Here is a 26816-nt window from a genome sequence, read left to right as displayed (position 1 = left end):
ATGTGACCTGAGATAACATTATCTATCACAAGAAATAAATGAGAGATCAAGAGCATTGCTAGATTCCACTAGAATGTGGCCTCGATGGAGCAGACACTTTTTGTCTTGTTTACTTTTATATTCCCGGGGCCTAAGAACGCACAGGTAGGTGCTCAGTATTTATGTCTCAGATGAATCATGGTCAGAAGTTCTGGTGGGAGATGGAGGGTAAAGAAATCATCTAAAGATTCTTAGGAAGCAAAAACCCAAGGCTAAAAGAGCTATCTTAAGCAGTAAATACCACAGTGGCAAAGACACTTTGACTGAAGGCTCTGTGGTAATAATAGTCTTCAGAAGTTCTAGAACCCTCAGGATTCCAAAGGGGAGAGTCTCATCTTTGGGTTGGAACTGCTACAGATTGGAAGTCATTTCAGAAGAAGCCAGGGTCTCGATATGTCTTTGGAGATGGGGGCCACTTACGAGGCCTGGAGAGAAGGAGAAAGTAGCATTAACTAAATGGAAATCTCCTGTCTGGCACCAATTGAATTCAATAGACATGAACTGGGACTTCCTGTGTGCTGGTCTCTACAGCAGGCATTGTGGGGAGGTGTACAGAAAAATCAGAGTTCCTGCCCTCAGAGCTCTCAGGTAAGCGAGGCTTAAAAAATTAGTAACCTCATCTTTGTAAGTGCTAGAGAATTCCAGATGAGCTAGATAGAAGTTCTAGAAAAACACCAGGTGAGGGTGGCATTAATTTTAATAGAGAGCAGTAAAGATTTACTGAGGAGGCAGATTTCAAAAGACAGAAGCAAGGGAGAAGGGAGCAGCGTACGAAAGAGATTGAGGTGGGATGGCACTGGGAGTGTCAGGGGACTGGTGAAGCCTTCGTCATCCTCATCTTCCAAGCCACTTTCTCACAATCAATCAGATGGTTTGAAATAGGAGCCACACACACTCGAATGCCTGCAAGGACCAACCAGGCTGCTGATGTAACGGAATGAAATAGGCTGGATATAATCCCAGGGGGTGGGGAGGACTGTAGCTAAGTAGATTCTGTATCGGTATGTGAGTATGGGGGGTCTTTAAGAAGAATGGTGGGGTGGGGGGATTGGATGAAGGTCGTCAAAAGATAGGAACTCTCAGTTATGCGAGTTATAGGTACTGGGGATGCAATGTACAACATGCTGACTATAACTGACACTGCTGTATGGTATATTTGAAAGTTGCAAAGAGAGTAGATCCTGAAAGTTCTCATCACGAGGAAGAAAAATATATTTTGTAACCATATGAGGAAATGGATGTTAACTAAACTTATTGTGGTAATCATTTCACAATACATGATTGTCAAGTCATTATATGGTATACCTTAAACTTATACAGAGTGGTATGTCATTTCTATTGCAGAGGGTACCCCCAAACTGTCCATTGATAAACACTGCGAAGGCCTTAGGGAGCCATGACCCCTTACCCCAAATGCGGAAACCTAGTTCCCATCTTACCAGTAAGCCGGCATTTTTGATGGCCAGGGGAAGCCCCAGGAGGCCTGTGCCGATGTTGCATTTCAATAAATGGATCAAGGTTTGCATCATCCTGTCGGGACAGAGGAGGGAGACAAGAGGGTACGTTAGTGGACGGGAAAGGCGACCCTGTGTTCAGGCTCCTTCCAGCATCTCCAGCACCCTCTGTTGGGAAGAGAACAAAACCAGACCAAGTGGACTCCGGTTTAACTCTCCGTTCCCAGGATCTGTGCTGGAACGTCTGGTCCAGAGCTGGAACTGGTTCAGGTGACTCAACAGATGTTTCACACACACTAAGCTCTGAAACAGAAAGTTAACACAAATTGCTACCATTCTGGATAACTCCCTTACCAGTTTATTCATTAATTCATTAAATGATCTCATTCATGATTTATTCACTCAGTATTTATTGAGACGTACCACATGCCTGACATTTAGGTAGACAATGAAAAAATTAAAAACAACTGCCTCAATTTACAGAGTCTGTATCGGGGCCAGGTCATTTATTAATTCACTCACTAGAAAAAACAGTCTCTTACCACATATGGTGTATTTACCGGTTCTAGTTGACCCCTCACCCATTTACTCAATCACTCTTTGTTCTGAACTTATTCCATGCTATGCCTTGGATAAAACTTGTTAACAATGGCTACTGTACATACAGAGTGCTTTCGATGTGCCTGGCAGAGTGCTAGGTGCAAGGGTTCTAAATGTTCTCCATCCCTGTGCTGGCAGCTCCTGTCCACCGTCAGTCCACCAGGGAGATGGGGGAGTGGGAAGGGGATCATGAGAAGAGAACCAAAAAGGAAGTGAAATGAAAAGCTGCGTGCAAGAGCACTAACCCAGAGGCAGGAGCACCAGAGGCTGCAGTCTAGCTCTGCCATTAACCGACTTGTTTGGTCGTGACTTTGAGAAGCCCCTTAGCTGCTTACATCTTCTGTTTCTTCTTCTGCCTAAACAAGAGAGGGAATAATTCTTGCCCTGCCTGCCTCCCACGGATGTGGTAAGAATCAACAGAGGTAATGACATGAGGAATCTTGGAATCATGAAGTGCTCTGCAGATGTGAGGCATCATCATCCTCACCATCACCATCACCCTCATCACTATCACCACCATCATGATCATCACCATCACCATCACCATCATCATCCTCACCATCATCCTCATCACCATCACCACCATCACCTGATCATCACCATCACCATCATCATCCTCACCATCACCCTCATCACTATCACCACCATCATGATCATCACCATCACCATCACCATCATCATCCTCACCATCATCCTCATCACCATCACCACCATCATCATCACCATCACCATCATCATCCTCACCATCACCATCACCCTCATCACCATCACCACCATCATCATCACCATCACCATCATCATCCTCACCATCATCCTCATCACCATCACCACCATCATCATCACCATCACCATCATCATCCTCACCATCACCATCACCCTCATCACCATCACCACCATCATCATCACCATCACCATCATCATCCTCATCACCATCACCACCATGATCATCACCATCACCATCATCATCCTCACCATCACCATCACCCTCATCACCATCACCATCATCACCATCACCACCATCATGATCATCACCATCACCATCATCATCCTCACCATCATCCTCATCACCATCACCACCATGATCATCACCATCACCATCATCATCCTCACCATCATCCTCATCACCATCACCACCATCATGATCATCACCACTATCATCGTCATCACCACCATCATCATCATAACCATCACCACCATCATGATCATCACCATCACCATCACCATCACCATCACCCTCATCACCATCACCACCATCATGATCATCACCACTATCATCATCATCACCACCATCATCCTCATCACCATCACCACCATCATGATCATCACCACTATCATCATCATCACCATCATCCTCATCACCATCACCACCATCATGATCATCACCACTATCATCATCATAACCACCGTTGATACCAGCCCTGATATCAATTTCCCCACATTAAACCCAGCATATATGGGGTTTAAACCAAAACACTCTTTCCCTGCTTACTGCCTGGCTTCCTGGCTCCAGAATCCACTATCCGCCATGGAAACAGACACAGCCAAAGATAAGCACCTAGATTCATTATCTCCTCCCTGAAAAGAGATCCAGGCTGGTGGGAAAGCTGCTGACCAGCAAGGTCACAGGCTCCCTCCTCTCTGCAAGTAGTCTCAAGGCCAAAGACAGGCTGGTGGGAAAGCTCCGACAAGCAAGGCCATGTGCTCCCCCTCCCCTACCTAAAACCCCAAATAAAAACCCTTCCTTTTAGCTTTTTGGGGAGTTTGGGATTTCAGCGTTAGCTGCCCTGTCTCCTTGCTTTGCACTGTGCAATAATAAACTTCCCACTCTCTTCCACTACACCCCGTGTCAGAGATTGGCTTGCTGTACAACGGGTGAGCGAACTCACTTCAGGTTCGATATCAATTTGGAGACCCAGATGGGACAATGTCCCAAGTGGACATCTCACCTGTGGCACACCGGCCTCTGGCTAAAGGCCTCTCTTGGAAGCTGTCCCACAGCTACCTGAGCCCCTTGTCTCAGGGACAGCCCCAAGCGACTGGCTGCTAACCAGATGTCAGTGGCCCATGGTGCTTTTGCTTTGGTGGTGGAAGAAACTAGGTTTAGGACTTAGGAAGACGTCTCTTGTAAGTAGCTGGTAGTCTTTGTTTTCATCTTTGTGTTAACCTTTTCCAACAGGACTGGCTGGAAACAATGGGTACCTGGCAGCCCTCTGGGCTCTGCTTGTTTTGAAGTCACGACGCCCGGGCCAGATTTTGGTAAGTCCCCTGGGTGTGCACAACCGAGGTCCCTTGTCCTTGCTCACTTGGGAATATCTGCGTAGCAGATCATTTGTTGGGCACCTCCCAAGTGCAGGACACGGACTAAGCTGGGACTGGATGCACTTTGATTTTTGGTTTTGGTCTTTGTTTTGGATTACATTTGTGGCTGAGTGTTTTTGGGAAAGTACGCTTGTTTGGTATTTGTTGTTGTTTGTCTGTTTGTCTTTCCTTTTAAAAGTGTTAACATGGGAGGTGCCACATCTATTCCACCTAAGAGCCCCTTGGGAAAAACTTTGGCTGATGGCCGACCTATAGCTATAAGCCAATGTCTGAAGAGGGATGGTTTTCTTTTGTAACATCATGTGGCCACAATATTCTTTAGACGCCAGAGAGAAAAAAAAAATGGCCAAACAATGGATCCTTAAGTTGGGAAGCTTTTTAGAGAGCTCTTATGATAAATAGCTGTTTTATTGGTACCTCCGAAAAGACCCAATTAAAAGGAAAGTATAATGACTAGTCTTAAGAACTTAATCAAACTTGGGGTCTCAGCTCCTCGTAGTCTTACAGATGCTAATGAAAACATTAAGTTAAAAAAGAGAAATCAGAAAGAGTCACAGGACTCATCCCAATGGGATAAAAATCTTTAGCTAGTTATTAAAAAGAAAAATGGGATAAGTGGAACAGACATAATGTTAAAACAAAGGTTTTAATAAAACACTGCCTAAGGTTGGATGGGCTAAAGGGACCCCCCATACGCTCCACAACATTAAAGGACATCAGACAAACCTGTTCTGTTCACCCCAGTTTGAAAAAATTTAAAAGGTCAGGAGGCAGAAATCAGAGTGAAAAACCTAACCAGCAATTAATTGGGGCAACAGTTAGGCTACTAAGGTTAATAAAACTATAAAAATTAAAGTCTTTAAGCTAATATTATATGAAGAGGCTATGTCAGCTTTGCCTGGATATTTGCTTTGCGAATAAATGCTAAGTCTAACTGGGAACGCTTCCCCTGTACAATGTTGCAATATCAAAACTTGTTAATGGAATTCTGATGTAAGTTCTAATTAAAAGTATAAGAGTTAGTAAAACTAAGATAAAATTTTATAAAAATTGGTATACTTAAATGGGCCAATTTCAGTTCACCCAAACTGATGTATGCAATTGGAAAAGCCAGCTGCAACTATGGGAAGCCTGTTTTAATCCTTTGAGGCTTCTAAATAAAATCAGAAATACTTTACTGCCTCTTTAAGAGAAAATAATTGAATAATTAAACATGCCAGCAGCCAAAGCCCAATCTGCTGCTCTTGTCTACTCTCTCGCTGAGCTTTCCAGAAAGCTGAGCTTCACTTCGCTGCCCCCAAAATTCCTGATCTAAAATTAAAGAAGTAAAAATAATTAAACTTTTGAGATAATTTGGAATTGTAGGGCCATTCTGGAGACCTCTGCTTCAGAAAAGAGAGGATTGAAAATCTCTCATAATGAAATTCAGTCTTTAACTAATATGCAAAACTTCTAAGAGACAGTTATTTAACATGATGTAAAATGATCTTTGATAAATAAAATCCTATTTAAGTTTGCTCATTTAATTTAAAATAGACATGTCCTCAGAGTTGTCAGCCCTAGATGTGATGCAGTCATGCAGCCTGGGTTTACCGGTCAAGTGAACTCATGTGATCTGTGTTACAAAATTTATCAGCAAAACTAATAACTCAGTATAATAGCTAATTTTGTTCAAGGTCTCCTGAGATTTTTGTAGATGATCTAAATATAATTGATAAAGACAGGTAAACTAAATAAATGTAAAAAGGATAAAAGTTTTTGGTAAAACTTTTTAAAGATACTTATATGTATTATGGTGTATGTACTTAAAACAACTTGAAATGATGATTAACTGCTTTAACGTCACATGAATTTTTCAAGAGTAATTTAAACATAATTGTTAAAACTGGGTAACAGTTTTAAGTACAATAATTATGTGTTATAGTCTGCATGCTTAAAAAACAGCTTCCAAAATCTTTTTGGAAACTTAAACTCTATAGCTTTACTAAGTTAAGTTAAATAATAAAAGTTTATTGAGTATCTAGGTCATTTCCACGTAAGATAAAATATTAAAGATTAACTACTATGCATATATGTCTCCCTTTGGTTGCTTATATGAAAGAAACTAAATAGTTCTTAGGTTTATTGATAAACGTTTTATGTATGCTGAGAAATTTTCAATGAGAAAACATGTCTAAAAGGTCTGTATACAAGGAAAGTAAAATATGTGTTTTCAGTAAAAAGGTATAAAGAATGGAAATATTTTTGTTTCTTGAGTTAAGAAAGATAAATTTGTCCTAAAGCACTGGGACAAATTCTGAATGTAAAAAAAAGTAACGAAAGGCTTGTAACAGTAAAGCTTTAGAGAGTTTTATGTATGGTCAAGTTGGCTAAGATTAAAGTAAACCCAATTAAGTAAATAAATTTCTATGTCAAGAGTAAACTGGTACCAAATTAAAACTTGGTTTCCTCTTTCTTGAAAGGATAATTTTCTTAAACTTTTAATCTGCTCTTGATAAAAAGACTATGGAAAGGTTTTTTTTGACTATTGTAACTCTTTTTCCCCTTGACTGTTTCTGTGGTCACTTTGAATGGATACCTGAACATGGTTTCGCAGTGAGCTTTGTTTCCTATCTGCACAAGTGGCTTAAAGATATTAATATTTTTGACAAGCTCACCCCCCCCACACAAAAATATTCAAATAAATAAAAAAGCTTTCTTTGGACCTGGAAGAAGAGTGAAAGTTTCTCTGGGGGATTTTCAGAGGGCCACTGAAACTTCTCAGAGAAATTTGCTGTCTTCTTATAAGAAAAAATGCTAAACGAATTAGGCTTGTTTGGTATGTTAAATTACATGGGAAGCATTGGCAAATAAGTAACGATAAATTTTCTTAAATGGTATTGTGTGAATGAGTGTTACTGATATAAGTATTTTAAAAATTATCTAAAATTCTGATCTGTTCTGATTGTCAGCCATGATTCTGGTTATTATCTGAAAATGTTGTCCATCACAGAGATGGTTGAAAGTCTTTGTAAATTGCCACTTTTAGATGTTTTGTTATTTAGAGACAGTTGTTTGATGTTTTTGCAAATGTGTTTCATCTTCAGAAAAATTCATGAAAAGGATTCTGGTGCTTCCTCTAGAGTGCAGGTTCTAATAAATGTTCAGACTGAAAAAACTAAACTGGGTAGAAATTACAGGACTCTAACAGAAAAGCTCATGACCTCATAAAACTGATGACAGAAGATTAAGATCAAGAACCAATCACACAGGACAGAATAAACTGATGAGGATGATTATAATTGTTATAGCTTTTTGATTAAGATCTTGCTGATTTTTGATGTTTGGGGTTTTTTTTTTTCAGTTTTAAGAAAAGCTTTTTCTTTATTCTCTTAAGGAACTATGATTTATAGCAATTTGTAAACAAAATTGAAGCATTTGTCTTTTTCTCCCTATCTCAGCCCTCCAAAATGTAAAAAACTCCTGATGAGTGAGTATTCTTATTCTCGCAGCAATATGGTTGTTTGCATAAGGTCAATAAGAATCTGTTCTTCTTATAACAGGACACAATTGAAAACTCTGGTTATAATGCCAATGCTTTGACTGGAATGTCATACTTGAGAGAAACATAGACTTAGATATGATAAGACAGCTTTTGAGGAATGAAGCTTGACATTCTGGAATAAACCCACTTGGAAATATTGGCCTGTTACTGTGCTTATGGGTTCAGTAACCTGGTAAGGTTGAGCAAAGAATGTTGCTCCCTCTGGCAGATACAAGGAACCTCAATATTTTGGGGACCTCGTCAAGAGAGGAATTTACCCAAATCTGTAGGTACAGCTGGCAGAATCTACTGACAGATCCTTTACTTGGCTTTCCTGGCTTCGAGAGGCCTTTAAAGTTCAACCTGAAATTCCTTATAAGGTTCCAGCAAAGCGAATTTAAAGAAGCCTGTATGATCAATGACTATTCTTGCTGTACTTATGTAAATAATTATGCCAAATTTATTAAAACTAGACTTATTTTGCAAGCCAGTTCATCTTAATTTGGCTATGTCTAGTGAAATTGAAGGTGATTTTAGAGAGAAAAAAATTACGTTTCAATGGAAGCTATAATACACATTTGTGAATATTGGATTTTGGTTCTTTCAATGGTCTTTAAGATTTTTGTTACATTTGTTAACCAGACTGGATCCTGGATTCTTCTAGTCTCCTGAAATATCTGGCTAAAAACCTCTAAACTAACGTTTTCCATTTTTTCCATTATTTTCATTCAAAATAATTAAAATCTGAATCTGCCCTTTTTCCTGAAGCCTTGCAAACTGAAGCTGAAGGACCTAATATAAACTTAAGAGAGATTCATGTCTGCTGCTGGGTGAGCCTCTCAGAAAGCTACCTGAGTGCCCGATGGCACCATTAGAGACATTTCAAACTGGGAAAGATGCTTCGACCCTGACTTCCAGGAATCTTGATTGTCTGCCCGCTGGGCTCAAGAACTAGTTTACAATTTGCTCCAACCATTAACCTTCTTTTCTTCTTTTGTTTCTCTAGAAAAACTTCTTATTAAATACCTGTTTACTTACTTACATGATACAGGCCTAACTTCGGGAGCCCAACTGCATCACTGCCTTATTAAAAGACTGGTTCAATGAGATGGAACAACCTATGCCCCATTTCAGCAGGAAGTAGCTAGATCAGTCACTGCCCCAAAACTGTCAAGGTTGAGGGATGGACATAAAATAGGGGGGAGTTGATGCTGACCCTGATATCAGTTTCCCCACATTAAACCCAACATATATGGGGTTAAAACCAAAACACTCATTCCCTGCTTACTCTCTGGCTTCCTGGCTCCAGAATCCACTATCCTCCATGGAGACAGACACCATCAAGGACAAGCACCTGGATTATCTCCTCCCCACAAAGAGATACAGACTGGTGGGAAAGCTGCTGATCAGCAAGGTCACAGGCTTCCTCCTCTCTGCAAGTGTCTCAAGGCCAAAGACAGGCTGGTGGGAAAGCTCCGACAAGCAAGGCCATATGCTCCCCCTCCCCTACCTAAAACCCCAAATAAAAACCCTTCCTTTTAGCTTTTTGGGGAGTTTGGGATTTCAGTGTTAGCTGCCCTGTCTCCTTGCTTTGCACTGTGCAATAATAAACTTCCCACTCTCTTCCACTACACCCGGTGTCAGAGATTGGCTTGCTGTGCAACAGGTGAGTGAACTCACTTCAGGTTCAATATCACCACCACTACCACCTTTGTTTTAGTTTTAACCTGTTAGAAAGAGTCTCCTTGAAGAGGAAGCTGAGCTGAGAGAAGAAAAGCCAGCAAGGGCTGGTTTAAGCAGACAGAGGTGCCCCCTCTTTCTGGAATGACAGGATACCTCCAGGAGGCCATTGGAGGGACCCATTGTGCAGTGTTTGAACTGTCAGGGGGCGGCCGGGAAAGCAGAAATAAACCCATCAAAGTCACACACGGTCTCCCACAGAGACGGTGCTCATGTCTCCAGGTCTTTGTTCCATCGGCTAGGGAGTCAGGGCTGTGTCAGGCTTCTACATTTCAATGCTGACCAGGGAGAGGATTGGGTCCAGAGAACAGGGTGGCCCTTAGGACCTCCGTGACTTCCCGCATCTCTGTTAGTTCAGTCTATTCACCTAAGATTGTGGGCACCCGTCATTCCCTTCACTCCCATGAGGTAACTTTTATTTCTTGAAAACTGCAATTGGAAAATATGTGAAGGCAAAAAAAAAAAAAGATCTAATTTTCCTTTTTTGTCACTTCTCTGGTAGTAATTTCTCCAAAAGAAATTGCTCTTTCTTTCCCCTTCCTGCCCTCCATCCCTCACTTCTTTCCTACGGCAGCTTCTTGCCCCTCTTGAATCAGATCTCTTGTGAAAGGTGACACAAGGCTTTGGAGAAACTGTTGCGTCTTAGCTAACAGCATCATAGATCAGAGCTTGGAGAGTAAGAGGCATGTTGGGAGCTCTCTGGGGACTTTAAAAAAATTTAGCTTTATATTTTTCCCTTGAAAAACAATACACTGCCATTATAGAAGGAAATACTGAAATTCCACCAGTTAAAAATAACCACTTTTAACGTTTTGATTAACATTCCTCTGGGCATCCCTATTCGCTTTTAAATGCACACAATTTTACGCCAGGAGAACCATTCTAATACTCTATCCTAAACTAATTCTCTTTATGAACAATGTGTCCTGCACACTTTACCACATCCATAGATTTCTTTCATGACTTGTAATGTCTGTATTGTATTCTACTGTATGTCTGTACCATACTTTATTTAAATAATCTCTTACTGTTTCTGAATTGTCAGTATTATAACCAGTGTTTCAAGAAAATTATTACACATACCTGTGTTATTATCTCATTAGGAAAAATTCCTAGAAGTGGTATTATTGATCCAAGGATATATTTATTTATACTTTAAAAAAATCTCTAAGTAATAGAATGAAACTCAAAAGGTAAAACAAAAACAAGAACCAAAAACCTTATGTAGTGAGTATAAATTTCTCTTCTGTCTGCTTCTCAGTCTCCCAATTCTTTTACCAGAAGCTGCCACTACTGTCAGTTGTGTGTGTGTGTGTGTGTGTGTATGTACTTTCAAAGAAAGCGTATTTGCATATTTTACATAAATATGTGTTAGGATTTGACTACATGATAACATTGCCGTCTAGAAAGATCCCAGTTTAATTGTTCCCAAAAGGAAATGAGAGAGGGCATTTCCTTACATCCTTATCAACACTGGGCATTGTCATTTACAGTCTCACTATGCCCATGGCTATTATCTGATCTGATTACTAGATACTAATCTGACTGGCAATAAAGTGCTAAGAAAAAGTTCCATGTGTCTGAGTTTATGGCAGGAAAAGTAAGGATATGGGGATTGGAGGTGACCTTTTGTTTCCTGGATGGCTTTGTAGGAGAGAGAGAGAATATGAGTAACAGCAGATGCAGACGGAGAGGAAAGCAGACTGGAACTGCGGAAGAAAGAGCAGCCAGCCTAAGACAGAAATTGTTCCTGGGATCGAGAAGCTCATGTTGGCCACGGCTACTCCATCTGGGTTCTTTGCAAAACTGGGAAACAGGTGTGATACCCAGAGCCACACGGATCAGCCTTCTGAGATTCTGCAGGTTTCATTCTGCGTCTGTGCGTCTCCTGTTCAGTGGGGATAAATGTACTAAGAAGAGAAAACTAGGAAGGCAGCAGCGCCTGACCTCAGACCTGGAAGGGCAGAGCAGCCACTTACGTTAGTCGGTTGGCTTCCTCAGCAGGATGGACATTCTCTGAAGTGGTGGTGCTGCTACTCTCTGAGGGGGACTTGGACCCATCATCCAAGGAGTCGGGCTCACTGTTGTAGTCCCTTCCAAGCAATGACGTCTTCAACATGGTAGGTGGCGGCGGCTCAAGGTCAAGGCCTGTCACAGCCTTGAGCCCAGCCTCTCATGGGTTTTTCTCCAGAGAAACCAGGGCCACAGGCCTGAGGGGCTGGCTGCTGACTCCCGAGGGTCGTTGGTCCTGGCTGAAGCCCACAGCGTGTGACTCCGTGAAGCGCTGGGGCAGGGGAGCCGATGTTCACTCTGCCTCACCTGGCTTTGGGGGACTTACGAGAGTCTCATCTCAGGAAGATGCCCCGTGCCCTTGAGATTGCTCGGCCACACGCCAGGACTCGCCTGGGCTGTCAGCCCCTCCCAGCTTAGCCCTTAGCGCTGGAGGGCCAAGTGCGACTGGGAGGAAGAAGGCACCATTGGACTGGAGGTCTGGTGCCCAGATGTGGGGCCAGGCTCAGCGCTCATCTGTCTTGGTCAGGGAGGAAACCAGAGCTACCTCACAATGGAGGCTGCCTGGCCAATAAGGCGCTCCGGGATCCCAGGGGCAGGTGTGGCCCAGCAGAGGGTAAGCCGGCTACCACCTTCCCCGGATGCTGGTGGAGAGGGGCTTTTAAAGCCCAGTTCAAATGCCACCTACTTGGAATTTCTGTGGTGGAAGGGTGTGTGGACTGCCATCTATTTGGAAGGGAGTGTAAGTAAACTTTTAAAAAAATCACTTATTCAAAAAATACTTATTAAGCACCTAATATATACTAGGCACTGTTCTCCATGCTGGGAATACGTTAGGGTGGAAAACCTATTATAATCTCTGCCCTCATGGAACTGACAATCTAGTGAGGAGCCTGACAATAAACGAGACAATATGTCAAGTATATGTTAGTTGGTAATAAGTACAACAGAGAAAATTAATGCAGTAAAGGGGAATGGGGAGTGCTGGCTTGGGAGTGGGGGCTTGCAACTTTAGATTGGGTGGTCAGAGAAGGCCTCATTAAGGAAGTGGCATTTGGATAAAAAGCTGAACGAAATGAGGGAGCATGCCCCATGTATGTCTTGAGTAAGAAACTTAAAGCAGAGGGAACAGTAAGTGCAAAGGTCCTGAGGCAGGAAGGTGCCTGGGCTATTTGGAGAATGGTAATAAGGCCATGTGGCTGGCTCCAAGTGCACAAAGTAAAGGGAGAGGAGTAGAGTAGACTTATGTCTGGTTTGCCCAGGACTGTTTTGTGCTGGTTTGTGCTTATTACCCTGGCATAATTATTAATAGTGCCTCTTTTCAGTATCAAAAGTTTCCTGGTTTGGGTGATAAATTACATGGTCACACCAGAGACACAATGAATGTAAGTGGAAGTAATGGAAGAGGGATGGAATGGGGTGGGCAGGAACTTGTAGGCAACTGAAATGCTTTTGGTTTTACTCTGAGAGAGGTGGGGGATCATGGAGGGTTCTGAGCAGAGAAGGGACATGACTTGCATTTTAACAGGAGCTTTCTGGCCATTTTGTTGGGAGCAGACTGGAAGGGGGCATGAACGCAGAGAGATAATTAGGAGGCTCTTGCAAGAATCCAGAAGGCTATTGCCATGACCCAGGTGACAGTCCACAGTGGTGTGGACCAGGGTGGTAGCTAAGGAGGTGGTGAGAAGTGACTGAATTCTGGGTATTTTTAAAAGGTAAAGCCAAAGGCTCGTGCTGATGGACTTGACGTGGGATGTAAAAGAAAGAGAGGGGTCATGGAGGACCCCAGTGTTCTTGGCGTGAGTGAGAGGAAGGATGGGATCGGCATCATCGAAGTCTAGCCTTAAAGAGGACTTTGCAGAGCCAGCCCGGGCACACTGTGTGTCCACTGTATGTTTATTTGGCAAGGTCTGCACAGCTACTTACAAAGATTCCGGGCGGCCAAAGTGCTCCCCATGCCAAGTCTTAGCCCCGACACAGAATTGACTCCAGGAGCCTCTCCCTTCCTCTAAATATCAAGTGAGATCTCTCCTTCCTCTGACGCCCTGAGGACTTTTTCTCAAGTTGAAAATAATTTCCCTCCCCTCATTGCATTTATCCACTGCTGTAAGACTTACTAGTGAAAGCCTACACTGCGTGAGGAGCTGCGGACTCAGCAATGAAGACAAGCCAAGGTCCCCTTCCCAAGGCATCTGCGCTCTAGTAGGAAGTAGGAGGATGGCAATAAACAAGTAAATACGCAAGGCAGTGATAGATTCTGATGAATGCTGTGCTCGTTTTAAAACAAAGCAAAACAAAACTCAAAACTGCAGAAAGAAGAAAGCGACACTCACCACCATCCAGAAAGAAGAGCTGGGCACATTTTGGTGCGCTTTTTCCACGACGTCGTGTGAGCACTGGCACACTTCCTACCACCAATTTAATCTGTAAATCAGCTTTTTAAAATATTGTGGTAAAATAGACATAACATAAAATTTACCGTTGTAACCATTTTTAAATGTGCGGTTCAGTCGTGTTAAATACACGCACATTGTCGTACAGCCAATCTCCAGAACCTCCAAACCCAGTAAAAAACTCCCCATTCCCCTCCCCCAGCACCCCCCATTCTACTTTATGTTTTTAAGGATCTGACCACTCTCGGTACCTCATAAAACTGCAATCATGCATTGTCTGACTTTTTGTGACTGGCGTAGTTCACTTAGCATAATGTCCTGAAGGTTTATCCGTGTTGTAGCATGTGTCAGAATTTCTTCCCTTTTTAAGCCTGAATAATATTCCATTGTACATATGTACCACATTTTGTGTGTTCATTTATCTGTCAATGGACACTTGGATTGCGTCCACATTTTGGTTATTGTGAATAACACTGCTGTGAATACGGGTGTGCAAATATCTCTTTGAAATGATAATATAACTCTTTCACTTAATATATGTTATACAGGGGCTGGCCCTGTGGCCTAGTGGTTAAGCTCAGCGTGTGCCACTTCGGCAGCCCAGGTTTGCTTCCTGGGTGTGGACCTACACCACTTGCTGGAGGCCATGCTGTGGCAGCATCCCACGTACAAAATAGAGGAAGATTAGCACAGATGTTAGCTCAGGGCAAATCTTCTTCAGCAAAATAAATAAATAAATAAAAATATGTTATACATATATTCACTTCACAAAACTTAAAAAGAAATAATTTTTAATGATTAGTGAGTGTTTTATTTGTAAAGTGGGGTTTATTGAGGTGTAATTTACATCCAGAAAAACTCACCCTTTTGAAGTTTACAGTTCAACAATTTTTGACAAATGTGTACAGTCTTGTAACTAACATACAATCTACATAACATTTCCATCACTCCAAAAAGCTCCCTGTGCCCCTTTGTAGTCAACCTTCTCCAACGTCCAGCCCCTGGCAACCGTTGATGTATTCCATCCCTATGATTTAGCCCCTTCCGGAATGTTACATAAATACAATCATATAATATGTAGGCTTTTAAGTCCAGCATCACTCAGCATAATGCTTTTAAGCTTCATCCATGTTGTTGGATGCATCCATAGTTTGTTCCTTTTTATGGCTGAGTAGTATTCCATTGTATGGATGTACCATAATGTGCTTATTCATTCATCTGTTGATGGACATTTGGATTATTTTCAGTTTTGGGTAATTATGAATAAAAGTGCTATAAACACTCATGTACAGAACTTTGTGCAGCCAAATGTTTTTATTTCTCTGGTAAAGATTTAGGAGTAGGATTACTTGTGTATTTTTATGTTTATAAGAAACCACCAAACTGTTTTCCAAAGTGGCTGTACCATTTTGTGTTCCCATCAGCAATTTTTGAGAGTTCCAGTTGCTTCGTTGCATAGATTTTTTCTTGTGCCTTTTTTTATTTAGTAAGCCCTTACTATTGGATATAGAGGACATGCCCAATTTTTCAGTTTTATAGACAACCTTGTGATGAGCAGCCTTATAAATATGGCTTTGAGCATTTATTTGATTGTTGCCTTGCAATGAAGTCTTAGAATAGAATTGTTGGGTCAAAGAATATTCTTGTGTTCAGTTTTGATTCATATTGCCCTCTGGAAAAGTTGGTACCAAATACATAACCACCAAAAAAATTGAGTGTCAGTTTCTCCACATTCTGGCAGTGCCAGTTTTTATTAATCTTTAAAATATTTAGTAATGTGGTAAGTAAAAATGACTTGTTGCTTTAATTTCTAATTCTTTAGTTATGATTGAAGATGAGCATCTTCTGTAATTTGGACATTTGCATTCGTTCTCTTGTGAATTGCCTGCTTGAGGTTTTGTCTATTTTTCTATTTTGTTTAAGGGGGGATTATTAAGGTGTATGTGTTTGCATTTAGGTATTTACCCCTTGTCTTCATATAGTCTGCAAATATTTATTCACTCATTTACTTTTGTCTGTTTTTATCTGTTGTTTTTTGGTGAGGGAAATTTGCCCTGAGCTAACATCTGTGCCAATCGCCCTTTATTTTGTATGTGGGCTGCTGCCACAGCATGGCCGCTGACAAGTGGTATATGTCCACGCCTGGGAACCGAACCTGGGCTGCCAAAGTGGAGTATGCTAAGCTTAACCACTAGGCCACAGGGCCAGCCCCTGTATAACATATATTAAGTGAAAGAGTTGTATTATCATTTCAAAGAGATATTTGCACACCCGTATTCACAGCAGTGTTATTCACAATAGCCAAAAGGTAGAAGCAATCCAAGTGTCCATTGACAGATAAATGAATACACAAAATGTGGTATATATGTACAATGGAATATTATTCAGGCTTAAAAAGGGAAGAAATTCTGACACATGCTACAACACGGATAAACCTTCAGAACATTATGCTAAGTGAACTACGCCAGTCACAAAAAGACAGACAATGCATGATTCCAGTTTTATGAAGTTTAATAAGTTTGGTGGTGTAGGTCTCCGCCTAGGAACCGAACCTGGGCTGCTGAAGCAGAGTGTGCTGAACTTAACTACTAGGCCATGGGGCCAGCCCCCGTCTGTTCTTTTTTAATGCAAAATTTTAAATATGTTTGGATTCAGTTACTTAATCTTTTTCACTTTGGTTTTTTGTTTCATACCAAAAGGTCTTTACTACTTCAATGGTATAAAATAATTTCTTGTTATGTCATATTTTTAAATGGTTGTTAATTTATTGCCTTTAAATATTTAACTTTTAATGTTTCATAGAATCCTGACTCTGCCACTTATTAGCTGTGTGGTTTGGCCAAGTCACTTAACCTTTCTGTGACTTATCTGTAAAGGGGTATAGTAGTAACACTAATGTCAGAGGAGTGTTAGGAAGATTGAATGAGTTAATATGTGTACAGCATTTAGAACAGTTCTCGGCATCTGATAAGCAGCCAATGCATTGTTACTACTGCTGTTGTTAATCCGTTAATGGCTAACTAGTTTCCCCAGCATCACTTATCGAGTAATCTATCCTTTTCCCATTTTATTTGAAAGATTCCCGTCAACATATAATAAAATTCTTGTGCATGCTTAGATCTGCTTTCGTGTTGTCTTTTTCCACTGATAAGTCTTTTCTAATGCTAGTGCCAAATTTTTTTAATTATATGATATATTTAATATCTAATAGGAAAGGTCCACTCTCCTTACCTTTTTCATAATTTTCCTTTATCCCCCCTACATTAATTCTTCTAGATGAACTTAAGAATCTGCCAAATTCTTCCCCCACCCCAGGAAATCTAGTTGGGCATTTTATTGAGATTAAGTTAGACTGACAGATTTAATTGGGCCAAATGACCAGACTTACAAGATAGTTTGCCCATCTAAAGCACGTGTTCTGACTCTACTTATGCAAGTCTGGATTTTTGCCTCTCAGTCGACTTTTATTTTCTTCACGTACATACAGCACATTTAAAGAATTTGTTCTTAGGTGCTTTTGTTTTCTATCGCTGTGCTTTGTTTTCTCTTTCTGCCTCCCCATTTTATTTTTTCATCATGATTAGCATGTAGGAAAGATACGATTTTGCAGATTTTCTTACTGCCCACCTCACTGGCTCCTTCTGTGTCTAAAAGCACGCCGTGGATTCTCCTGAGCTTCCCAGGTAATCGCACCGCAAATAATATTCCTTCTTTCTTTCCAAAATTTATACCTCATGTTATTCTTTGTGTTGTTAACATAGTGACATCAAACATCCTTTTCTGATTTCACCCTTGGCTGAAACTGCTTTTAGTGTTTCCCTGTTAACTATGGTGCTGCCTCTGAGATTGCTTTCTCCCTCCTCCTCAGATCGTGTTAACTTTCTTACATGTTTATAATATGAAGAGTTTCCTTTGGAAGTTAAAAATTGCATCGCGAGATTCTACTGATGCTTTTTTCAGAACCTATCAATGACCGGTGTTTCTTGCCCGATCTCAGATGCTATCCACGGTGATGGATTTATTAACGTCGAATCATTTTGCGTTTCATAGGGAAAGCTCCGTGGTGTATTGTTCTTTTCATATGCTGCCAGATTCTATTCGCTATTTTTTAGTATATTTTTTATATATAGGAGCTTGTATTTATATTTATTTGGTCATGGTTTTTGTGTGTACTTTGTCAGATTTTGGTATCAGCACCAGAACACCTTTGTAGAAAAAGTAGGGGAGACGTTCTTTGCTCCTTATGCCTGGAAGTTTCAATAGCATCAGGCAGGACTGCAGGGTGGCGAGGAAACCCTGCTTTGCTCCTGATCCATCATGCAGTGCCCACAAACCCCTTCTTCACTTCATGTCTGACTTCTTATTCATAAAGAAACGCTGCTGGGTTTTTAATTTTTAAAAATGTGTAACTTTCCGAACACATTTTTCTGATTTTTCACTTTGACTGTCACCATTCACAGGTCCCTCTTAGGCTCTACAAAGCAGTGAGGGGTGTTGGTGCATAAATGTTTGAGTCCTGAACCCATCTGTCGCTACATTTGTCGTCCGCAGGTTACTTAATATCTCTGCGCCTGTTTCCCTATCTGAAAATGAGGACAATGACGGCACATACCTCACAGGGTCATTGTAAGGATTGAAGGAGAGAATCCCACGCAAAACACTCAGTGCTCACTTAGGGAAAGAAGGAGGGATTTTCAATGATCCTTGATTCAAGAGCAAACTTCAAAAGTTAAAGAATCAGTAAGTTAAATGGCGGGAAGGCAGTGTGCGTGTTTGTAAAAACCAGTACCAAGCAATTAAAAAATTTTAATATTCCCACCACTCAAACACAATTCTAGCAGCGGGGATTCTTTAGAATTGCTGACAATTACTAATGAGTCTCCCCAGCTTGCTTTTATTGGTTACATTAATGTTGCAAAATTTATTTTTTCTTTCCAAGATTTAACTGTAGCCAGATTGGTCTAAATGATAAGATTAACCTGATCATCTTACACAGTAAGGAGAATGAGTGTGACCATCCTTTGATGACAGAGAAGGCAATCTTAAACTTAGCAAGGATGGGTGGGTAATGATGGAGCAGGGTGGGAGAGACAAGTTCAGAGAGAGGATGACGGCTTTGCTGTGGCTCTGAACCAATCAGTGGCAGTCCTTTGGGTCCGCCGATGAAACAGAGAAGTGCAGGGTGGAAATGATGAGCCACCCCGCGGACCAGGTAGGCTGTGGACCACTGCACAGGTGATGGGTGTCCCATCTCCCAGCAGGTCCTCTGCAGACTAGGGATCTGGGTTCGGTCAGCCGGCCCTTTCCCCACCTCAAAGGGGTTTGTGCTCACGAAGGACCTTCTAGAAGTCTAGTAGGTAGAAAGCAAAACACAAAAGGAGCAGATCAGGATTTGGGAATCAGGGCAGACACTCCCCACATCTTCCCTAGGCGGCACAGGGAGGACGATGGTTGAAAATAAACAGAAAGGGCTTTTTCAAATATTCTCTGAAAACTGAGGCTGAAACAAGCACAGGTCCCTCCCACAAACCAGAGAGTCCCCTGGGACTACAGATCTGCCTATAATGTCTACTCAGTTATCTAGGGGCATCTTCCCAATTTTAGGGGGCAGGGAGGGAGCAAACACCACCAGGAAGGTTGAAGCTGTGTCTCAGGTTCACCGGCTGCCAGCCAAGGTCAGACATGAGAAAAGACACTGGAACGTCAGGGCAGCAGGACTGAGTGGAAGGAGGGCCAGATGCAGTGTTGAGAGATCCAAGTTCTATGCAAAATCTGACTCCATGGCACCACCTGTGCAAAGTCATCCTTAGGGCTCCAGAGCAGTCAGTGTTCCCCTGCCCTTATAAGGACCCATGACGGCATCAACTTAGTTGATTACCTGTCATTCTTCCCCAGTGGACAGTAGACAAGCTTCTGGAGGGCAGGGATTCTTTTCTCACTCACTGGTGTATCTCCTTTAGAGTGATGTATCAGTTAGCTTTTGCTGCATAAAAACTCCCACACCTTTTGACTTAAAACCACAAACGTTTATTAAACCTCACAGTTTTGTGGATCATCTTGGCAACTCTCATGGTCTGGATCAGCTTGACTGGAGCTGGGTCTAGTCTAGGATGGCTTCACTCCTGTGTCTGGAAGTTGGCCGTTTGATTGATCAGGGAGACGGGGTTCAACTGGGATGGTTCGTTTCTGCTCCACATGGTCTCTCATCCTCCAGTGGGCTAGTCAGCCTTCTTTATCTGGTGGTCTTGGCTCTCTAATACAGCAAGAGATGAAGGTCTCGATGTACAAGCCATCACCAAACTTCTGCTTACATCACAGGTACTCATGTCCCATTGACCAAAGGAAGTCACAAGGCCAAGATCAGGCTCAAGGGGTAGAGATATAGATTTCATCTCTTGATGCAAGGAGCTGCAAAGTCACACTGTCAAGAGGAATTTATGGCCAGTTTTGGAATCTACTACAAGAACTATGCTTGGCACACAGTTGGTAATCAAGAAAGCTTGTTGCAAAAATTAAGAGGGAAATAATGCCGAATCAGGTCATTGTCTACTGCCTTCTCCTCTGCCATTGGCAAATCTACTTCCAGGCTTCCATGGACATGCTTAATCCAGTGTCGGGATCTTTGAACTGGGACAAAACTTTATCCACTGGTTTAGAAAGCTTATTGCTCTTGACTTAAATATGATGGCTCCTTTCTGTCTGAGAGTTGCAGCTTACACATGGACCTCTTGGCCCTATCCAACTCGACGCTGGAGCTGAGCACATTTTTCTGGATTATAGGTTGTGTCCCCACTCCTAGTCTTCGCTCTTTGAACAGATCTGGAAAAGGGGAAACGCTGCTTCTACCAAATCGGGGTCAGCCTTAGCTGCCTGCTCCTCTTTCCGCCAGCTGCTGCCACTTGGGTGCCCTCTGGTGGCCTCTTCTTGCATAGCCCCACTCAAGGTATGAAATTCACTGCGTAAATTGCCAAAAAGTTGGACGGAATCAAGAGCCTTCCATGGGAGAGCTCTCAACATAGTGGAAAGCTAGAGATGGAAAGAAACAGAACAAACAAAAAAACTTAAAAATTACCATCTAGACCTCGTAGCTGGTGAATGCTTGTTTGTTTCAGCGTGACTTCGCCCAGAGAAAAGGGAAAGTAGCAAAATAAAGATAATGCATATAAAAGAGATCCATGTCATTAAAAGTCAGATGCTGGCAGGTAAGGAGCAGCACCATTCTCACTGAGTGAAAATGGTGGAGTTGGAAATGGTGAGATGGTCTGTTGGCTGGATCAGATTGTCCAGGGCCTGGTAGGTCCCCACCACTAGGCCCACAAAGCCCAGGATGCTGATGAGGACGTCCTTGATGATGGTGAGAGGGCTCATGCCCTCCGAGTAGTAGGTGGTGATCTCCAAGAGGGGAGGGATGATGAGGGCCAGGGCGCTGCTGCTCATGGAGCCCACCAGGGAGAGGACCAGGTCCAGGCGCGGGATGAGGATGGCCAAGATGCCTGCGGGAGATGATACAGGATGGATGCATCATCCCAGGCTTAGACAAGCTTTTGAAGTTTGTTTTAAAAATCTTTTTCTTAGAACATAAACTAATTGTTTTTCATACATTCAGTTACATAAAGAAACAGTTGAAAGTTCTGTAATACCCCCAATCACGTTCACTGGAGGTGACACATTAAAAATTTGGTATGTCTCCTTCTAATCATGCTACAAACATACACACTCATATTGTTGGGAGAAAAAACTTTCCCTCTATCCACTTAGGTTCAGTAAGGGGGGCCTGCGAATTTAAGTGGCAATAGACAGATTAACAGGAGAAAAGACAAAGTTTATTTAGTCTAGGGAGCCTTCACATGAACTGGCTGTCTGAACAGCTAAAGACAGGGCTTTATACACCCATTTCAAAAGGGGAAGGTGGGGGGGGGGCAGAAAGAGCTGCTACACAAGAACAAGAAGGCATGACAGTGTCAGATAAGTTCATTTAAGTAACTACTCAGTCTAAGAGAATGGTTAGTCTCCTTTCTGTCTGAAAACCTCCCAGAGAGGGCATTTATGGCGGCTGTGGTTTTTTTTTTCCCCTGTGGCTTCTGTTTGTTCAAAAATGTTTTTAGCTTAAAATAATTTTTATGCCACTGAGGCACATTTTAAAACCCTACATATTCAACAACGATTAAGCTCTTACTTAAAAAATAACACTTAAATAACAGTGCTTGGAACTGCCCTAGCTGTTTGGGGTATATCGATGTACAAAACACACAAAAATTCTAAAAAACAACCCTCCCTTCGTAGGGCTAACTTTCTAATACTTAACATGACTACAAGCTCCTGTTACTTACAAATGATTAGAATGTGAAGTTATTTGTAGGAGAAAGAGGCCTTCAGTTGGAACAAGGTCGCGGGGTCTCTTTTAAAGAGTTTCTTCGCTAGGTTTCATACATGTCAGAAAACATCCAACAAAAACAGGAAAAGCTAAAGATTTCGAAATTGTGTTTTTTTAAATAGGATGCTTTACAGGCCTGGGCTTTTCCATTTTTTATTTTACTGGATGAAAAATTTTCACCAAGAAAACGCAGAAGCCCTGCCCGGGCCTCCTGTGGAGCAGAAGTGTGGGCAAGCAGAAGAGGGAAAACAGGTCTGGGAGGCAGAAGTCCGCCTTCTCTTTATGTGGTCTTGGGTAAGTCTCTGCCTGTTTCTTAGCTTGTCTCCTCATCCAGAAAATGGGGATAAATGATACCTATCCTTAGGTATTATGGTTTATACTGCACATGGTGTTAAAGTTTTAAATGAATTAATTGATGTAAAACTCTCTGAAAAGTTATCTTTATTATTACGTCAATTTATTTACTCATATGCATTGATCGGGGCAATGCACGCAGAAGCTGTAGTTTTAGCCCTCAGGAATTGCTATCTTCTTGTTTGGGATAAACTCCTTGATCTCTCTGGGGTTCTGAATGGTCATGTCCCTGCCTTTTACGGTAAATTGGAACAAATCACTTCAAAGAAAGAAAACCAGTGCAATGAATTATACAGGTTGGTCTACAGCAAAAAGCCACAATCTCTTCATGGGAGATTCTTGGATCACAATTAAAAGGGGCCTTAGGGAGAGCTGGGCCATGGTCGCACTCAATGCAGGAATCTCTACCATCCCCTTTGCCCCTGAAAAAATACTTGCAGGAACGGGGCACCCCAGATCGTGGGGCCTGGAGCACGGGGAGGGCTGCAAGGGGGTGAGTGAGCTGAAGCCAACAGGTGAGCGCAAGCCCATCCTGGGGGCAAATCCAGTTGACCACTGCCAATGGGGAATGTGACCCTAGGCTTGCCAAATCATTTTGGGTTTTTTCCCAAAAAATATTAGAAATCTGGATTTGTGTATGAGATGTCCCACATTTTTAATGTTGACATAAAGTTTTTATTTGTTATGGTCAAATGACACACCTCTGCCGCCATATGCAACGTCTGTCCTGGAGGTGACTGGCGCTGGCTCTGGACTTAGATGAATTGGGTTCAAATCCCACCTCTAGAACTTCCCTGGCAATTACTTATCACTCCCTGCTTCAGTTTTCTCACTTGTAAAGTAGGGTTTTTCAGAATCCTACCTTGTAAGAGTTCCTGCAGGACTGAATACAATACTGTGAAATATGGACTAAAAAGAGCTTAGCACAGTGGCTGGCACACAGTAGGTGTTTAATAAATATCAGCTCCTATCATTATGATTACTGTTCCATAAGCTGTGTCCCTCCCTTAGGCTAGACACCAGTAAATCTGTGTAATTAGGGACATGTAAGAATTGGGTTGTTCCTGAGGCTGAAATGAGCTACTACTTGGAAAGCCTTAGCATGGTCACTGAAATAGTTAGTGCTCAATCAGCGCTGGTTCCTGACCATCCTTCACCATCTGGCTGATTCCTGATAGATCTCAGGAAAAGAGCAATATTTCGCTCTGCCTTCTACTCACATGTCAGGCAGACCATGGCGAGGCGGATGGACAAGTCCAGAGGCAGCGCCCAGCGCTTGGACACGCGGGAGACAGCGAAGGGGACGATGATTTCTGCAGGGACATAGAACTGCAAGGAGTAGCTGCACAGGATGCCGAAGACGTAGAGGAGCTTGACGGACTGGTACAGCCTGCAGGACAAACCAGAGCAATGCTCTCTGAGGCCACCACACTCTGAGACCCGGTCTCCTTGGACCTCTACCTTGGGCTGCAGTTTCCTTGTCTGAAAATGATGAGGAGGGGCCTTCTGAGAGCCAAGAGGGAGTCAGAGCAGAGTACGCAGTGAAATACAGTGAAGCATCATGGATTCGAATGGCAACAGTGAGAGGGTCATCTTAAATAAAAGGCATCTTGAGCCTGGGTATATACAACACCCTCACAGACCACGATCACTTGATGCTCAATTTTAGAGTTTAGAAAGAGAGGCGCAGGCCAGGGACCTTACCCAGGGAGACACAAGTGATAAGGGGGAAAGACCAAAAACCCTGGGTCCAGAAGACTCTGGTCCCTTGTGATCTCTGTCAGTCCCGAGGAATTTTCTGGATCCCCCAAAGCTCTTGGCACATAACAGGCCCCCCCACAAATGCTTCTAGTAGGTCGAGAGAAGTGCAGAATCCTGCATCTTGGGGGAAGGGGCGGTCTACAAATAGGGCCCTGCTGTGGGGCTCGTAGAGTAAAAGGAGGGGGAGGGGCAGAGAGAGCATGTGAGAGGGATGCTGGGTTTCTTCAAAGCCTTTTTTGACCTATGGAACCATGACTTTTTTCCTTTTGTCCACTGAAGTGGTAGATGCATCTCCCATGTTTAATAAACCCGTGTGTGTGTGTGTGTGTGTGTTTAGTGAATTCCTTAAAAAAGCTAACTTCCACATTTCTGTGTTTCTTGGTCACATTAGTCTTGCTGCCTGGAAACACCATTTTACTCCATTTCCATCTGTCCAAAACCCACCAGTTCTTTGAAATTCCCATCTTTCGAGTGGGTACTACATGCCAGATGCTTTTAGACATGCCCAGCTTCATCCTCATGACAACTCTGCCTTATAGATGAGGAAACTGAGGGTCAGCGAGGTTCAGTAAATCATCCATGACTACAAGCTAGGAGGCAGTGCAACTGGGACCTGGACCCAGGAGTGCCAGAGTTGTCCTTGTTTGGACAGAATTGTCTTGCTGGACAACCAGATTCCTTATTGTCCCATCCCGATGTACTTTCTTTCCTTGGAAGTCCCCAAAGTCTCTTCGCTACCCTGTAGGGCTCTTCTGTCTACGTTACATTAGTGTCTCTGCACCATCTCTCCATCCCCATTCCCAGGGATCATGAGCTGGGGAAGGCAGTGAAGCTCAAGATCACAGTCTACTCACATCAGCACCCTCCACACCCATGACATTTATCAACTTCGGAAAGGAGCCCCGTCAAGGCAAATTAAGCCTCCAAGTGACTTTTAAAAAGACAGGCATCCTGAGGCTGGCCTCATGGCATAGTGGTAAGGTTTGCATGCTCCACTTTGGTGGCCTGGGGTTCACAGACTGCACTGCTCATAAAGCCATGCTGTGGCGGCATCCCACATACGAAATAGAGGAAGATTGGCACAGATGTTAGCTCAGGGACAATCTTCCTCAAGCAGAAAGAGGAAGATTGGCAACAGATGTTAGCTCAGGGACAATCTTCCTCATCAAGAAAAAAAAAAAGACAGGTGTCCTGTAATTAATGACTTGCCTCAGTGTAGGAGAAAATGCTCACAACATGATACGCGCTCATGGGTCTGTTTAGATACAACACTGATGAAGTCGAGGTCACCTAACTGTTGCATGAATTGGGTGCATTTGAATGCCCCAACTGGTTCCTGTTTTACTACTTTTCATCCTAGCTACTCCGACTTGGGGGATGTGCACCATTGACTATGGCAAGCTAGACTTGGTAACACAGCCTTAGTAAATGTAATTGGAAGTGCTGCCATCCACGGACTCCTCTCTGTCTCTTGCCCTTCTCCAGGGCCTCTCCCTTCTTTCCTTAGGTGACCGAGGACTCTCACTTCTTCCCTCTCTTCCTAAACCATGTCCTTCTTCAGACTTAGCTCTCAAGGCCTCACTCAACATGGGAGGCTGTTGTTGAAGGAGGAGCTCCCCGGACAGAGAATCCAGAGCCCAGGGTTCCAACAGCAGCTCTGCTTCTCACTGTGGAGGCTCTCCAGACCTCAGTTTGCCATCTGTGGAAAGGAGGAGGAAGTAATCTACACGTTCCCATCTAGCCTTGAGTCCCCATCACCTGAGGGCCCATGAAGTTACCAGCAGTTGGGCAGGTTAAGGGTTATGCTGGCCTTGATGTCATTTCCAAACCGCAGGTAGCCCAGAGCCCCGATGCCGATGTACATGGCAGTGACGATTGACATTCCCAAGTACAGGATGGCTGGGAAGCGGCGGGCATCCTTCATCTTGTTTTCTAGAGGCAGAACCTACAGAAATATCACAGTGTAAGAAGAGAGGAGCAGAAAGAGAAGCATGAACATAAAGAAGAAAGGCACGCCACTTCTGGGTGTATACCCAGAAGAATTGGAAGCAGGGACTTGAACAACTGTGGTCATAGCAGCATTATTCACAATAGCCAAAAGGTGAAAGCAACGCAAGAGTCCATTGATGGGTGAAAGGATAAACAAAATGTGGTATATAGATACACAATGGAATATTACTCAGCCTCAGAAAAGAAGGAAATTCTGACACATGCTATAGCGTGGATGAAGCTTGAGGACATTATGCTAA

General features: G+C 42.7%; 2 protein-coding genes and 1 long non-coding RNA gene across 5 annotated transcripts in view; 1 reads left to right on the top strand and 2 right to left on the bottom strand.

The window, feature by feature from the left end:
* SLC36A3 (solute carrier family 36 member 3) overlaps nt 1–12235 on the bottom strand; it is a 36069-nt gene extending 23834 nt beyond the window's left edge. The window contains exons 1-2 of one of the 2 annotated variants that reach the window (XM_008523883.2): nt 11655–12235; nt 1479–1569 (exon numbers count right to left, since the gene is read on the bottom strand). In XM_008523883.2, the coding sequence (XP_008522105.1) occupies nt 1479–1569; nt 11655–11794 (231 nt within the window). In that variant the 5' untranslated portion in view covers nt 11795–12235. The remainder of the gene's footprint in view (nt 1–1478; nt 1570–11654) is intronic. The other variant, XM_008523882.2, reaches the window with a different exon arrangement.
* LOC139075268 (uncharacterized) lies at nt 350–21280 on the top strand. 2 transcript variants are annotated; one of them, XR_011525479.1, is made up of 4 exons: nt 350–627; nt 4270–4349; nt 11328–12427; nt 13401–14177. It is a non-coding gene; the product is annotated as an uncharacterized lncRNA (long non-coding RNA). The 2 variants fall into 2 exon arrangements; XR_011525480.1 differs by lacking the exons at nt 350–627; nt 4270–4349 and adding exons at nt 18630–18818; nt 20397–21280 and having other exon boundaries at nt 12277–12427; nt 13401–14111.
* LOC103553356 (proton-coupled amino acid transporter 2) overlaps nt 20083–26816 on the bottom strand; it is a 24550-nt gene continuing 17816 nt past the window's right edge. The window contains exons 8-10 of the mRNA XM_008523881.2: nt 26346–26512; nt 24027–24196; nt 20083–21571 (exon numbers count right to left, since the gene is read on the bottom strand). Coding sequence (XP_008522103.1) covers nt 21300–21571; nt 24027–24196; nt 26346–26512 — 609 coding nt within the window. The 3' untranslated portion in view covers nt 20083–21299. The remainder of the gene's footprint in view (nt 21572–24026; nt 24197–26345; nt 26513–26816) is intronic.

The sequence above is a fragment of the Equus przewalskii genome, chromosome 13 (genome assembly GCF_037783145.1).
Source record: "Equus przewalskii isolate Varuska chromosome 13, EquPr2, whole genome shotgun sequence".
NCBI classification, from domain to species: domain Eukaryota; kingdom Metazoa; phylum Chordata; class Mammalia; order Perissodactyla; family Equidae; genus Equus; species Equus przewalskii.
Note: the sequence above shows the minus strand (reverse complement) of the source record. Positions and strands in the feature narration are given on the sequence as shown.